At 36.8% G+C, this 17,101-nt stretch overlaps 1 protein-coding gene across 1 annotated transcript in view; it reads right to left on the bottom strand.

Moving 5' to 3' along the window:
• Positions 1–17,101, bottom strand: part of DNAH12 (dynein axonemal heavy chain 12) — a 226,431-nt gene that overhangs the window by 110,467 nt on the left and 98,863 nt on the right. The window contains exons 21-30 of the mRNA XM_060308393.1: positions 14,551–14,745; positions 9,812–9,933; positions 9,435–9,717; positions 7,011–7,130; positions 6,543–6,699; positions 6,139–6,311; positions 2,148–2,300; positions 1,429–1,668; positions 847–1,092; positions 390–509 (exon numbers count right to left, since the gene is read on the bottom strand). Coding sequence (XP_060164376.1) covers positions 390–509; positions 847–1,092; positions 1,429–1,668; positions 2,148–2,300; positions 6,139–6,311; positions 6,543–6,699; positions 7,011–7,130; positions 9,435–9,717; positions 9,812–9,933; positions 14,551–14,745 — 1,809 coding nt within the window. The remainder of the gene's footprint in view (positions 1–389; positions 510–846; positions 1,093–1,428; positions 1,669–2,147; positions 2,301–6,138; positions 6,312–6,542; positions 6,700–7,010; positions 7,131–9,434; positions 9,718–9,811; positions 9,934–14,550; positions 14,746–17,101) is intronic.

Raw genomic sequence — 17,101 nt, 5'->3', positions numbered from 1 at the left:
ATCCGAAATATATATATATATAACTGAATCACTTTGCTGTACAAAAAAACTATAGGATGTTTTACCACTTTCAGTTTATCAACTTTTCTACCTGCGGAGGTAATATGATAGTATTATTGTATACATAGTAGTAAATATTATAAATCACAAGATAGGAAATAAAATATGTATTCTCTTACAATAAACATTATCTTTGACCTGAATCTCGTTAACCCTACTATCATATAACATAAGGTACTAAAATTTACTCTTCCTCATTAATTAAAGTGGCCAAAATAGGGGTTTATCCTCCAAACAGAATAAGTCGCTCATTTAATAAAACTTGGAAAACTATTGAGTCACCAGATGAATTTATTTGCAGAACAAGTCATTCTCACAGGTTTACTTACATGATAGTCAGCTTCAGGAAGTTTAACACCAGGAAATAAGTCACTAGTTATTCCATTAAATAAGGGTATATCATGTGATAAAAACTTTGGTTCATTTACATCTTTAATTGATCGAAGAAGCTAAAACCATCCAAAAAGTGCAAGGTAAGTTAAGTGCCGGTATTTGCCCTTCTTTCACCCCCACCCCACCAAAGTCAAAGTTTCTTTTACATGGTTCCATGGAATCCCCATACTAAAAAGCCAATACTACATTTATCAAACCTAATGGTCCTTGGATTCATACAAAGTATAATGAAAAACAGAACCTCAAAACTATCATTTCAACCCCATGTAAAAAGGCTCAAAGCAACAACTCTCTTATCTGCCTATCTATAGTTCATGATCAACCTTGCTGAAAAAGTTATCTTTCTACAGATACACTTTCTACACTTTCACAACGTGTGTATTTAATACTTACAAGTATATCTTCATTTTCATTTGGAAATTTTAGTTTTAGGTTTCCAGCAGCCACTAAAACTGCTTTTACTGCTCGCATTCCATAGTCATAATGAAATTGTGATGAGAGCTGCTCTGAGCAGAGTCTGTAGGTCATTACTATCTTCACAGACAGAGGTTTTGCATTCAAAAATCCATAGGAGTAGAGGGAGATTTCTGCTATGAGGGCATAGTTTGGAACCATCATAGCCACTGTTCTAAAAAGAACCTGAAGTATATAATAAAGGAAATATATTATTTACATAAAGGAAACCATTTTTAAAGCTGAGCATAAGCACCCAAAGATAATGTGTTGATATCCAAGTTTACTCCCCCAGTGAAGCACCTTTTCATTAATTTTGTAATTTTTTCAGGAGCACTTTAACAGTTTCATGTACTCTAATATTTTTTTTAGACATCTAAAAAAGTTTTTAGAGGTTTACCTTATAGCAAATGGAAAAGGTAAAAGGGAGATTACAAATACACGTGAGAAAATTATACCATTTTGAGTAGATTATGCTGTTACTTTTGATTACCAAATTTACACTCTTTAAAAAAATATTACCTTAAGATTATCCGGTAATTCAGAACGTCCTGCATAGCCAGGATTCATAGTAATAGCTACAAAACAGTTTGTATTGAGCTTAAGTTCTGTCCCTTCAAAATTAAACACTTCTTGCTTCTGTTGAATGGCTCTCTGAATGCAAAGGATCTGTTGAGCTACCACTGACAGCACTTCCAATTCAATTCGATTAAATTCATCAAAGCAAGCCCAAGCACCAGAAGAAGCCAATCCTTTAAAAAACTGAGGACAAGAAAAAAGGAGATGATTTTCGTAGGAAAGGGCATCATTTGTTAAAACAAAAATTTAACCTTTTTTGGGTTTTTGTTTTGTTTTTGCGGTACACGGGCCTCTCACTATTGTGGCCTCTCCCGTTGCCGAGAACAGGCTCCGGACGCGCAGGCTCAGCAGCCATGGCTCACGGGCCCAGCCGCTCCGCGGCATGTGGGATCTTCCCGGACCGGGGCACGAACCTGTGTCCCCTGCATCGGCAGGAGGACTCTCAACCACTGCGCCACCAGGGAAGCCCATAAAACAAAAATTTAACCTTTTTAAGTCAAAAGTGACAGTTAATAAAAGCCCCAAGGATAAAAACGTCTTTACCCCTAAAAAAAAAAAAGGTCAAGTAATGCTTAAACCGCATTCAGTGTTTTAAACGAGTTGCTTCAGTTTATCCAGGTTGACCTAGCTGTAAATTTGTAACATGTAATATGTAACTTTACCTTTCCCATTGCTAGATAATCTAGCCCGTCTGAACAGTTGAATACCACACACTGTACAGCAAGAGCTTTAGCCAAGTCCTTGGTGGTTTCAGTTTTTCCTGTGCCTGCTGGCCCTTCTGGAGCACCTCCAAGGTTTAAATAGAAGGCACCTATCTGAAAAGAAAAATAAACGTGAAGAGAAATCCATGCTTAACTGAAAACAAACAAAATACCCCATAATAGGACAATTGCTTATAAAGTGGATTTAGTCTTATTTGTAGCTTCAGAGAGGCAGTAATACAATTACATCATTCAGTTAATTTTTAGCACTCAATTTTCTAGCTGCACAAAGAAAAAGCAGTTTAAAGGATCTAAAAAAAAAGTGAAACTGTATCAAAGTCTCCTTATTTTCTAATACTTCATGTGTATCCCATTTGCCTTTAAAAACAAAGAGAATCCAGCCTTGAAGTGTTAACATTTGGTCAGAAAAGTTTAATTAGAAGTGTTTATGGAGGGACTTCCCTGGTGGTGCAATGGTTAAGAATCTGCCTGCCAATGCGGGGGACACGGGTTCGAGCCCTGGTCCGGGAAGATCCCACATGCCGCGGAGTGCCTAGACCTGTGTGCCACAACTAGAGCCCCCGGAGGGGCCACTGCAGTGAGGAGCCTGCACACCGTGGCGGGGAGTGGACCCTGCTCGCTGCAGCTGGAGAGAGCCCGCACGCAGCGACAAGGACCTAATGCACCCAGAGATGAATGAATAAACCAACTAATTTTTAAAAAAAAGAGAGCAGATTGCTCCATCTCCTGTAAAATAAAGTAATATAAAATAAAAAAAAGAAGTGGTTATGGTTGTAGAGATCAATGATGACAACCTCTACAGCTAGCTGCGAAGAGAGAAAACACCTAAAAGTGAGGGTCATAAGTGGGGGCCCATCAGTGGGAAAATAAACAGATGACCTACTATATAATTTTGTCTATGATTCACCTTCGCTGTTGCATTCCACTCTTGGTATGTTCTTTATTTTATCCATCCCCATAGCATTGTTCTGTACTTCTCTAACCAGTAGTGTCACTTTCAACCTTGTGAAACCCAGAGTAGTTATCAGTTACCCACCGATAAATGGTAAACTGTGACCTACCTTCGCTGGTTGGACTCACTTGTATTGTTTTTACGAAAGCTGGCGTATCCTCCAAGCGTCCTGTAGCCTGGGCATTTGGATGTTTGCCCAAGTTGCTTTTTACATATTTGGAGTCTACTGTGTCAAATCAAGCTTGAGCTGATTAAGATGGTTAAGACCATCAACTCTCCACTTGGGCATGGGCAAGGGTCCACTCGGTGACATTTTGATGTCAGAGGCCAAAAACTCCACCCTCAGAGCATGCTAACTAGGCTACTTTCTGAGCTTTCCTCCCATGAAAAAGCCTATGGCTTGGGTGCATATGCGCAGAGCAACGATTGTCTCACCTTTTTCTTGTTTTCAATTACATTTCCCCACGCTCCCCACACCTCAGCTTTATCCCATAGATATCCTGAGCCCTTCGCCTTCAGAGAGGCATATTTGAGTTGTTTTCCTATCTCCTTGCTTGGCTGCTTTGTGAATAAGCACTTTCTCTGCTGCAAACCTCAGCGTTTCAGCATTTGGCTTACTGCAGAGAGTCAGACAAATGAACCTGGTTCATTTGGTTCAGCAATGCTCACATTACAGTTAACTATGTTAACTGTAATGTAACTACAGTTAACAGTTAACATTTTTTCCCCTCTCAATTAGTACTTAAGCTCCTTTATTTTTTTAATAATTTTTTAAAATATTTATTTATTTATTTGTTTGTGCTGGGTCTTAGGTGCTGCATGTGGGCTCCTTAGTTGTGGCATGAGAACTGTTAGTTGCTGCATGCATGTGGAATCTAGTTCCCTGGCCAAGGATTGAACCCAGGCCCCCTGCATTGGGAGCACAGAGTCTTAGCCACTGGACCACCAGGGAAGTCCCAGTCCTTAAGCTCCTTGAGAGTAACATCAGCAGTATCTGAATTCTTTCTGGGTCCCCACAGTGACTAGAAAAATGGCTGGAAATTTTTATATGCATACAAGTTACAGTCAACTCTTTCCATGAAGTTTGTTTCATGAAAACTGCTATGAGAGTTTGTGAAACTTAACTCCTTTTAGATAAAATAGGGTTAAAGGACCAAGACTGTACATTTGGGGAGGCAAGGGGTATATGGGAATGCTCTGTTCCTTCTACTTAATTTTGCTGTGAACCTAAAACTGCTCTAAAAAAATTAAGTATTTAAAAAATTAATAGACCTATGAAAATCTTAAATATTTTCACATTTACTAAAATAAAACAATAGAGAGAGCTCATTAAATAAAGGCAATATCAATGATATTTTACCCATCTTAAATTTATAGTAAACGCTATACTGTTAATGTCCATTAACTTGATTGCTGGAAACCTCAGTCTTTCCCTTCTTTATAATTTCCAAAAAATGCTTACAAATGTGTTCCCTTTATTATGGATAGTAAATATAATAGGAGACTTTCAATGTTTAGTGTTGTATACAAGTGTTTAATGTGATTTTGATTATATAACTCAAAGTCCTTAGCGTCCACCTTACAAATATTCACAGCTGATTTCAGTGAGGTCTGAGGACACAGAAGCTTGAGATTCATTTACTCAACAAACATTTAGGGAGTAACTTATGTACTTGTCAATCACTAGAGTAGAGAACAAGACAGATGTGGTCTGGCCTTCAGGTAGCTTCCTGAGAAAGAGGATTTGGTGAAACTTTTTATCATAGATGCACTAGAACCTTACTCAGATTCTTTTACTGGTCATTGCATCCATCCTTCCAATTGCTGTCAGTCATCTACAAATAGCTCACAACTGTCCTTTTCTCCTGAGATCTGCCCTCAATTAATAGGAGCTCCCTTATCCACAAACACCTGAAAGCTTACTCACCCCCCACCCCCCACCCAGCCACAGGAGTGAACCGTAGCCAATGATAATAAAGGGATAGAAAAGCTAGACCCCTTTGCCTTAAAGTGAAGTACCCCTGAGATGCCATTCATGCTCTAATGCTCCCCATACATCCATCAAAACCACATCTTTGTTTAGCTTTCCCACCTGCTTTCCTCATTTCCTTATGGGTTTTTACTGAGAGCATTCCCTAGAAAATCATTTGCCCAATAATCCCCATTTCATTTCTGCTTCCAGAAAACTCAGACACTTTAATTTACTTACTCAGCACAGGTGGATTGGTGTTTCTTGATGCATCTCCTCAATTCCCAGGTAGGATTGCCAGATTTAGCAAATAAAAATACAGGATGCCCAGTTAAATTTGAAAATCAGATAAACAATGAATAATTTGCTAGTATAAGTATGCCCCATGTAATAATTAGGACATGTTTCTACTAACAAATTATTCATTGTTTATTTGAAATTCAAATTTACCTGAAAGTCCTGTATTTTATCTGACAACGCAATTCCCAGGGTTTCACTTTGTTGTTGCTGTTGTTTTCTGTAGTCATGGCTTTATCTTCCATAGCTTCCCAACAAGCACAGCCCTCAGTACTACCTGCCTACATTTCAGCTCTCCCTCTCCTATTCAACAAAACTAACTTGGAGTTCTAAGGCCCAAATGTGCTTCCTTCATCTTCTTGGCATCTCTCCCAGAACTCCACTGCAAAAACTGATACCATTTTCTGAAGCTCTGGTTTCTTCTTTAAATCTCCAGTACCTTTCTTTTTCTAATTATCCCCAACGGGAGTGACTCACGATTTTCAAACATTAGAATTCACACACTCTTGTATTCTACAAAGGCACGCAGAAGTAAATATTCACTACTATAACTTCACATAAAGGGAATTTGGGATTAGGAAGGGATAGCTGTATTCAACTATACAGATAAGAGAATAAAATGAGGATAGCCATGTTAAATTTAGACAAGGAAATATGACACCAAACCAAAAAGGAATCTTTAATGTGTGAATTAAAATAATTTAAACACATACCAATGTTCTGTAACATCTGTCAGTTAGAGGAGTAATGACAAGTCGAGGTGAGTTACCAAGGTATTCATAAGCATATTTTACGTTGCAATTAATGATACTAACATGAGCGTTGTCATATTCCCAATAATATCTAAGCTGAGCAAGCCACTGGAAATCTGTATCATGTGAGACACCTAAAAGGAATAAAGTAAAACAAGACAGATAATCCTGAAATGGAAATAATTTGAAAAATAAGTATTTTATCATCTTTACAACAGCAAATATTAAAATAATTCATGTTTTCTAACTTATGAAAAAGATCATATAAAATAAATTCTGTTGAGAGAGAAAAAGACATACAGTGTAAGTCCTTGTTTCTAAAAGCTATATATATCTTATTTTTAAGATAAAAAAGAGTCACATACCCATATCAATCATGTCCATAACCACATCTCTAGCATGGACATCAATAGTAACCAAAGCCCCCAGAGTAATCCTGGTCTGCTTTGACAGTTTTCCTCTTACCAGCTCTACAATATCATTTAGTTGATTCTGAAGTTCCTTATAGTACTTCTTTAATCCCTACAAAATAAAAAAAGCAATTAAACTAATGTTATATAGTAGCTAAAACATGTATTTCATGCATTTACTCTTTAACAATTCTGACATCATAATTTAGCTCACTATAGAAATGAGTTCTCGAATAGAGTGATTTTTGTCTAAGCATAAGAAAAATTAAGAACAAGTTTTAAAATAATTGTACAATTTTAATGCTACATGTAGAAATTGGGGGGAAGGTTACCTTTGCAAATAATAGATAAGCTAACTAAAAAAACATAGCATGTAAAAAAGAAAGTTATTTAAAAAGAATGTTATTTAAGGTAATGATTTACCTCTGTCCCACTACTTATAACTTCCTGTGTCTCAGAGGTCCAGAAGATTTGAGAAACACAAAGTACAACTTGGCCAGGCCACTCTCGAACCCAGTCTCTTCTTGCACATTCTGGATAAGCCTGAGTAATTAAAATGCATTTCTAACTTTAAAAGTTTACAAAGGGGAAAAAAGCTTAATGTTTAACAATAAAGAAGTGCAATATTTGGTACACTTGTAGGCTAGAATGTAGTCATGAAAAATTTTAGATGACTATTTAAAAGACCGGAAAATTTTTTACAAATCATATTTTTGAAATATTTATTTATAAAAGGATGGAAAGATGAGCACCAATATGTTAATAATCAGTTATCTTTGGAAGGATTTGATTATTGATTCTTCTGGAAATTATTTTCCATAGGAATTTTAGGTTTCCTTGCTGTGGGGAGTTGTCAATTTTCTACATAGAATACACATTACTTCTATTGTAATGAACTATGAGGGTTTATTAAAGTATAAAATAAATCAGTCTAATAGATTACGTATACTGATACCACGATTTAATTGAAAAGAAGACTATGCCATCTAGTAGAAAACTGACCTAGTAGCTAGAACCCTTGTATTATTTATCCATAGCTTTTCTAAAAACTTGTATGGGGCTTCCCTGGTGGCACAGTGGTTGAGAATCTGCCTGCCAATGCAGGGGACACGGGTTCGAGCCCTGGTCTGATAAGATCTCATATGCCGCAGAGCAACTAGGCCCGTGAGCCACAACTACTGAGCCCGCACATCTGGAGCGTGTGCTCCGCAACAAGAGAGGCCGCGATAGTGAGAGGCCTGCGCACCGCGATGAAGAGTGGCCCCCGCTTGCCGCAAATAGAGAAAGCCCTCGCACAGAAACGAAGACCCAACACAGCCAAAAATAAATAAATTAATTAATTAATTAAAAAAAAACCAAACTTGTATGACCAGCATATATAATTTAAACAATAGTATATTTGTTCATTTATATACAATTGAACAATCTATGCTTTTGAGTTCAAAGTATACTTTCATTTCTTCTAACATTTTTATGTTCAAAATGCATTTAAATAGATTTATTGGGGGGGTAGTCTTTTAAAAAATAACTTGTTTCAACAGTAAATGATAATAGCAGATCCAAATTAAAAACTGAAAAAAAACAACCGCGGAACAAAGTATGAAGAGTCGATACTAAAGGAAACTTTATATATATATATATATATATTTTAATTGGCCATGCGGCACGGCTTGTGGGATCTTAGTTCCCCAACCAAGGACTGAACCCGGGCCACAGCAGTGAAAGCGCCGAGTCCTAACCACTGGACTGCCAGGGAGTTCCCTGGAAACTATATTTTTAATACAATGACACCACCTTAGATAAAAGAATATTAAACATAAGGATATAAATATCTATTATTAAAATGCATTTTATTAGCAATATTTATAGATAAATGCAAATGACAAATTAACCTAAGTTTCAAAGAAGGCTGAGTTTCATATAATTGATGAGCCATTGCTAGGTACATAGAAGGTAAATTTCTATATGGATTAAGGAAATACTTTCATGGACAATGTTGATTCTTTCCTATGTGTTTTAGTTTGTTTGGAATCATAAATAGAAAAAAGGAGAGAAAAAGTCAAGATTTATCTGCAGGAACATTGAAGCTGAACAGAATAGTCACTGCAAGAAGATGATTCTCATAGGGCTCTTGGTGAAGGAAAAGGATTCCTCATTCATATAACGTGAGTTGCTGGATATAAGGCTGCAAAGCCTTTTTAAATGACATTTTTACTACACAACTGTTCCTTTGTGATCCTAAAGGAAGAAATATACTGAAGTTTATCATTCAAGATTAGGTTAATTGAATTAGCAAAAGTGAGGTACATGTAGTGCCTACGTGTTATATTTCTCTCAAATATTATAGATCCTCCGTTAATGTTGGTTCATCTCATTTTGAGTTTTTAAGTAACTGTTTGAGTGTAAATAGCAATAAGTAAACTAGATCATGCATTTAACACCCATGTCTGAGGTTCTTTCTTATCTCAGGGGCTTAACACAGGATACTTAGGTGCTCTCCCATTTGCTATTTATCTGGTTAATTCCTACTTATCCTTTGGGTTTCAGTTTCAATTTTACTTTCTCAAAGAGCCTATCACTAGCAACCCACCACCCCCATTCTAAATTATATACACCTTATTATTCTTTCTCATAACACTTTTTTCTTTTGTAGCACTTAATCACATATTATTATCAATTCTTACTACTATTATTATTTTAATAATAATGTTAGGAACAAAGAGTAAAGAAAATAAAAGCCTTAAAATAGTAAGACCTGAGGTGTTCATTTACTGGTACCCATTCAAAACCTCCTAAAAGAAAGCACTTACAGAATATAGGATATACATTAAATCCTAGGAAACATACCAGCCTGGCTGCAGCGATCACATCATGAATACTCCGGAGCATCAAATCTTCTACTTGAATGAGCCACTTTTCCACAGCACCTCGCGCTGCAGACGTGGAAATAGGTGCAATCAGCTCCACTCGCTCACCTTCAGAGCTATACATGGCTTTAATGTCCAAATTGGGAAGGAACTCCAATTTAGTGATGCCCTCAAAGCATTTTTTTAAATGAGGCTGAACTCTAAGTGGATCTTTGGTCTCTGACAAAATCTCTAACATTTCATCATTAGATAAGAAGAAAAAACTAGGGAAAAACATGCAAATACAAAAGTTTTAGTTATAATTCATCACACATCAGAAAAAGCTTAAATTATACCACAATTGATTATCCATCATACCGAGGGAAGAAAAGTCGTTTTTTTTCAAGATATGCATTAAGGCCTTTCATAATTTTCTCCAAAAGTTCATTGCAGTTCTGCAGTTTTTCCAGTAAACCTGTTAAAGAAGTAACAACAAGAACCTAAAAGAGACCAATTCGTTCCGGTCAGCACTTATATATCAGATATTATGATAAGACTTAAACATTAACTTATATGTCAAAAATGTTAAGGTGTCAAAAAAGGTTTATGAAAATTGTCAGGAAATTTTTTTATAATGTAAAACTATTAGAATTCAATAAATCACAAATATTCTTATCCAAAGATGCTAGTTATAAATGAGAAATTATGATTGTCATATTTTCATTTCTCCTATATGATGTGGAAAAAGTCTGCTAGGTTGGTGTGTGATTTAATTTTTGCATTCACAACTGTCAACTATAAACAATCTATGGTATGAGTTGGCAAACTACATCCCATGAGCTAAGTCATTTCTCCTATATGATGTGGAAAAAGTCTGCTAGGTTGGTGTGTGATTTAATTTTTACATTCACAACTGTCAACTATAAACAATCTATGGTATGAGTTGGCAAACTACATCCCATGAGCTAAGTCCAGTCTGCTACCAGTTTCTTTTTTGTTGCTGTTGTTTTTCAGCTTTTATGAGGTATAATTGACAAATAAAAATTGTATATATTTAAGACATATAACTTGATGCTTTGTTATTTGTATACACTGTGCTGCCACTGTTTTTTTAATGTTTATTTATTTATTTATTTATTTCTTATCAGTCATCCATTTTATTTATTTATTATTATTATTATTTTGCTATACGCGGGCCTCTCACTGTTGTGGCCTCTCCCGTTGCGGAGCACAGGCTCTGGACGCGCAGGCTCAGCGGCTATGGCTCACGGGCCCAGCTGCTTCGCGGCATGTGGGATCTTCCCGGACCGGGGCACGAACCCGCATCCCCTGCATCGGCAGGCGGACTCTCAACCACTGCGCCACCAGGGAAGCCCTCCCTCTTTTTCTTGATGAGTCTGGCTAATGGTTTATCAATTTTGTTTATCTTCTCAAAGAACCAGCTTTTAGTTTTATTGATCTTTGCTATTGTTTTCTTTGTTTCTGTTTCATTTATGTCTGCTCTGATCTTTATGATTTCTTTCCTTCCGTTAACTTTGGGTTTTGTTTGGTCTTCTTTCTCTAGTCCCTTTAGGTGTAAGGTTAGATTGCTTATTTGAGATTTTTCTTGTTTCTTGTGATAGGCTTGTATAGCTATAAACTTCCCTGTTAGAACTGCTTTTGCTGCATCCCATAGGTTTTGGATCATCGTGTTTTCATTGTCATTTGTCTCTAGGTTTTGTTTTGTTTTTTGGTACGTGGGCCTCTCACTGTTGCAGCCTCTCCCGTTGAGGAGCTCTGGTCGTGCAGGCTCAGTGGCCATGGCTCACGGGCCCAGCCACTCTACGGCATGTGGGATCCTCCCGGACCGGGGCATGAACCTGTGTCCCCTGCAATGGCAGGTGGACTCTCAACCACTGCATCACCAGGGAAGCCCACTAGGTATTTTCTGATTTCCTCTTTGATTTCTTTAGTGATCTCTTGGTTATTTAGTAACATATTGTTTAGCCTCCATGTGTCTGTGTTTTTTTCATTTTTTTCCCTGTCATTGATTTCTAATCTCATAGCGTTGTGGTCAGAAAAGATGCTTGATATGATTTCAATTTTCTTAAATTTACTGAGGCTTGACTTGTGACCCAAGATGTGATCTATCCTGGAGAATGTTCCATTCGCACTTGAGAAGAAAGTGTAATCTGCTGTTTTTGGATGGAATGTCCTATAAATATCAATTCAATCTATCTGGTCTATTGTGTCATTTAAAGCTTGTGTTTCCTTTTTAATTTTCTGTTTGGATGATCTGTCCATTGGTCTAAGTGAGGTATTAAAGTCCTCCACTATTTTTTTTTAAAGTCCCCCACTATTGTTGTGTTACTGTTGATTTCCTCTTTTAGAGCTCTAGGCAGTTGCCTTATGTATTGAGGTGCTCCTGTGTTGGGTGCATATATATTTATAATTGTTATATCTTCTTCTTGGATTGATCCCTTGATCATTATGTAGTGTTCTTCCTTGTCTCTTGTAACATTCTTTATTTTAAAGTCTATTTTATCCGATATGAGTATTGCTACTCTAGCTTTCTTTTGATTTCCACTTGCATGGAATATCTTTTTCCATCCCCTCACTTTCAGTCTGTATGTGTCCCTAGGCCTGAAGTGGGTCTCTTGTAGACAGCATATATATGGGTCTTGTTTTTTATCCATTCAGCAAGCATGTGTGTTTTGGTTGGAGCATTTAATCCATTCACATTTAAGATAATTATTGATATGTATGTTCCTATTACCATTTTCTTAATTTTGGGGGTTTGTTTTTGTAGGTCCTTTCCTTCTCTTGTGTTTCCCACTTAGAGAAGTTCCTTTAGCATTTGTTGTAGAGCTGGTTTGATGGTGCTGAATTCTCTTAGCTTTTGCTTGTCTTTAAAGCTATTGATTTCTCTGTCGAATCTGAATGAGATCCTTGCTGGGAACAGTAATCTTGGTTGTAGGTTCTTCCCTTTCATCACTTTAAGTATATCATGCCACTCCCTTCTGGCTTGTAGAGTTTCTGTTGAGAAATCAGCTGTTAACCTTATGGGAGTTCCCTTGTATGTTATTTGTCATTTTTCCCTTGCTGCTTTCAATAATTTTTCTTTGTCTTTATTTTTTGCCAATTTGATTACTATGTGTCTCAGTGTGTTTCTCCTTAGGTTTATCCTGTATGGGACTCTCTGTGCTTCCTGGACTTGGGTGGCTATTTCCTTTTCCATGTTAGGGAAGTTTACGACTATAATCTCTTCAAATATTTTCTGGGGTCCTTTCTCTCTTCTCCCTCTGGGACCCCTATAATGTGAATGTTGTTGCATTTAATGTTGTCCCAGAAGTCTCTTAGGCTGTCTTCATTGCTTTTCATTCTTTTTTCTTTATTCTGTTCTGCAGCAGTGAATTCCACCATTCTGTCTTCCAGGTCACTTATCCGTTCTTCTGCCTCAGTTATTCTGTTATTGATTCCTTCTAGTGTATTTTTCATTTCAGTTATGTATTGTTCATCTCTGTTTCTTTGTTCTTTAATTCTTCTAGATCTTTGTTATACATTTCTTGCATCTTCTCGATCTTTGCCTCCATTCTTTTTCTGAGGTCCTGGATCATCTTCACTATCATTATTCTGAATTCTTTTTCTGGAAGGTTGCCTATCTCCATTTTCATTTAGTTGTTTTTCTGGGGGTTTATCTTGTTCCTTCATCTGTTACATAGCCCTTCTGCCTTTTCATCTTGTCTATCTTTCTGTGAATGTGGTTTTTGTTCCACAGGCTGCAGGATTGTAGCTCTTCTTGCTTCTGCGTGCTGCCAGTTTTTACATGGCCATCAAGCTAAGAATTATTTTTACACTCTTAAAACGTTCAAAAATTAAAAGAAGAATAACATTTCATGGTACATGAAAATGTCAGTTGTCCATAAACAGTTTTGATGTAGCATGGACATATCCATTCATTTACATATTGTCTTTGGCTGCCTTCTTACTACAACAACAGCAGAATTGAGTAGTTACGAAAAGCACTGTACATCTCACAAAGCCTAAAATATTTACCATGTCGCCCTTTGCAGGAAAAAACTGCTGACTTCTGTTCTATAAGAAATAATGTCTTACAAAGGTTCTAAAGTCAACATGTAAGGGAAATCCTTGCAACTCATAAATTTCAGTACTATTGACTCTCAACAGTTCAGCACAGCTAGTTTTTCTTTTTTTTTTTTTTCTTTTCTTTTTGGCTGCATTGGGTCTTCATTGTTGTGCGTGGGTGGTGAGCAGGAGATCCTCTTGTTGTGGAACTCAGGCTCTAGGTGCGTGGGCTTCAGTAGTTGTGGCTCGCAGGCTCTATAGTGCAGGCTCAGTAGTTGTGGTGCACGGGCTTAACTGCTCTGCAGCATATAGGATCTTCCTGGACCAGGGATCCAACCCATGTCCCCTACATTGGCAGGCAGATTCTTAACCACTGTGCCACCAGGGAAGTCCCCAGCACAGCTACTTTTTCATCCAGCATTGAAACAAATCGTTATTTCTTAAGTTGAATACCAGATTAAAAAGTGGATATATATATCTATGAACTTTGTATACTATGCGTATGAAAAATACATGGTCTGTCTTTCAACATTAAAATCGCACTCAACAAGGTGCTATACTCACTAGGAGAGAGACATAGCAAGTGAAACCAACTGAGAGAATTGCTGACTCTTTTTTCCCATCACCCCCAAGCATATAGAGTCATTGAGTAGAAACTCAGGTGAATCACATGCACTACTCATTCGTTTGTATTCATTCTCTCTCTGTCTGTCTCTGTCTGTCTCTCTCTCCCACCCTCTTGCTTTCTTCATTTTATTTTATTTTACTATTTATTTTTATAAGAGGGATCACTGAGTATACATAGTAGAAGCCAAGTGAGTTAAATGAATGTTTGAAGCAGCTCCACTATACATATTAAAGAGTTATGAGTAGTGTAGCTTATGAATTGAAAAGTAAAATTATCTATGCTTTCTTATATTTTTCTGAGCTCTCCAGTTTGTATACAATGAGCAGGTTTTATTTTTGTACTTGGAAAAAAAGCCAAATGCTTTCTGTAATAGCCAAAAATAAAGATTCCCCTTTATTTGAAACAGAGAAAAGAAACACTTCACCTTTGGATCTTTTGCACAAAACTTCATGATATCTCTCCAATGTCTGTCTACTGTCTGAAACTGACGCCCTTCTTCTGGCATCTGTTGCATGATATCCTCAGAACAAAAAATGGGCTCCAAGTACAGCCAATGAGCTTGTACTTTTAACCATTCATCAATTGTTTCTTGTATTCGAATCAAACGGTCCTCCCAGGCCTTAATGAAAAGCATAGTATTCTAAGTTCCAGTTATTAAAGAAAACCCATAAATTATAGGAAGGAATATGTATTTTAAATTTATTATTATTTTTGAATCAATGCAAAACAGCTCATAGTCACTTATAGTGTCTCACATGGGCTTTGAAAAGCTCTAGGAGGTCTGAAGTTTTCCTAAATCATTGGAACTCACAATTGCAAATGACTGTAGTTATTTAGACCAATTTCCTAATCTCTAGGTGAACTGTCCCATGTCCAAAAAGCATACAGGAATACATCCTGCTCTACACCAGTAGCTATCAACCTAGGGGCTATTTTGCCCCCACCCCAAAGGACATTTGACAATGTCTGGAGGCATTTTCATTTGTCACAACTGGTGGGGTGAGATTTCTACTAATATCTAGTGGATAGAGGCCATGGACACTGCTAAACTTCCTACAATATACAGGACAGCCCCCACAACAAAGAATTATCTAGCCCCAAATGTCATTAGAACCAGGTTGAGAAACCGTGCTGTACATCAATGCATTTGGGGGAAAAAGTCTTCCTTATTGTCACTGATCTCCTAGAATCCATAAGGTATTTCATTAGCCAAAGATCATTCATATAAGCTCTTTGTTTCTTAAATATATGGCCTAAGGTCCTATATATCAAGAGATTGGCCTCATATTTTTGTTTTAAAAGCTCTAAGAGAGGTTTCAAACTTGTATTGTAAATTCTCCTTTGTTAAACAAGAAATATCTGCAAAAGCATAACTTCTTACCAGGAAAGGGTAGGTCAGCCTGATTCAAGGGAAAATGTGCAGCTTCATGTCTTTTTGGAAGAACACAACTGTTTGTCTTCTCCAAATATTGAAAGCCAAGGTGTCCTATAAATACACTCTTTATGCTTAAATTAAAATCAAACTGCCTTTTATGAATTCCAGGTTTGTCATTTATTAGCTGTGTGAACTTGGGTAACTTACCTATCCCTCTATGCCTTGGTTCCCTTAACTATGACTACTGATAATAACAGTGCCTACCTTGAGGGTCTGCTATGGGGATTAAATGGGTTAATAAATGTAAAACCCCTAGAGTAGTATCTGGCACACATTTAGAAGTCAATAAATATCAGGGGAAAAATCCACTTGTTGTTGATCTTTTCCCCATTTTATATAGTCTCCAGTTTGAATTTTGATACTACCTATAAAACTATTAGTTATTATAATTTATTTGCTTTGTGTACTTACCCACATCAACTATAAGGACATTAAATAATCTTACAGTCTCAAATATCATTTGTTTTTGTCAAGTGGACAATATTTCATTAATTATTCTAAAAGACCCTCAAGTTATTTGTTCCCAAATATAAAGTATAGTATACAGAACTTCACTACAAGTTATGAGAATATAGCATGAACTGTTGGTAGGAATGTAAATTGATACAGAAGAGTATGGAGGTTCCTTAAAAAACTAAAAGTAGAACTACCATACGACCCAGAAATCCCACTACTGGGCATATACCCTGAGAAAACCACAATTCAAAAAGAGTCATGTACCACAATATTCATTGCAGCTCTATTTACAATAGCTAGGACATGGAAGCAACCTCAGTGTCCACTGACAAATGAATGTGTAAAGAAGATGTGGCACATATATACAATGGAATATTACTCAGCCATAAAAAGAAATGAAACTGAGTTTTTTGTAGTGAGGTGGATGGACCTAGAGACTGTCATACAGAGTGAAGTAAGTCAGAAAGAGAAAAACAAATACCGTATGCTAACACATATATATGGAATCAAAAAAAAAAAAGAAAAGAAAAAATGATTCTGAAGAACCCAGGGGCAGGACAGGAATAAAGACACAGAGGTAGAGAATGGACTTGAGGACACAGGGAGGGGGAACGGTAAGCTGGGATGAAGTGAGAGAGTGGCATGGACATATATACACTATCAAATGTAAAACAGGTAGCTAGTGGGAAACAGCCACATAGCACAGGGAGTTTTGTGCTTTGTGTCCACCTAGAGGGATGGAATAGGGAGGGTGGGAGGGAGATGCAAGAGGGAGGAGATATGGGAACATATGTATATATATAACTGATTCATTTTGTTGTGAAGCAGAAACTAACACACCACTGTAAAGCAATTATAATCCAATAAAGATGTTTAAAAAAAAGAAAGAAGATTAGCATCAACTTGAAACAATCTTTAAATGAGAATTTATTCATTGCCCTTTGAAGAAAATATTTCTTTTAATTCAGAGTGTAAAATTCATGTTTTGTCTTATCAGCTATTGAATTGTATAAAGAAAATAAGAAGTGTCCAAAGTCTATTTTGTTTTATAATATAACACTCCTGCATAAACTCAAAATTATTA

Source organism: Globicephala melas, chromosome 11, assembly GCF_963455315.2.
Source record: "Globicephala melas chromosome 11, mGloMel1.2, whole genome shotgun sequence".
Classification (NCBI taxonomy): Eukaryota; Metazoa; Chordata; class Mammalia; order Artiodactyla; family Delphinidae; genus Globicephala; species Globicephala melas.
Note: the sequence above shows the minus strand (reverse complement) of the source record. Positions and strands in the feature narration are given on the sequence as shown.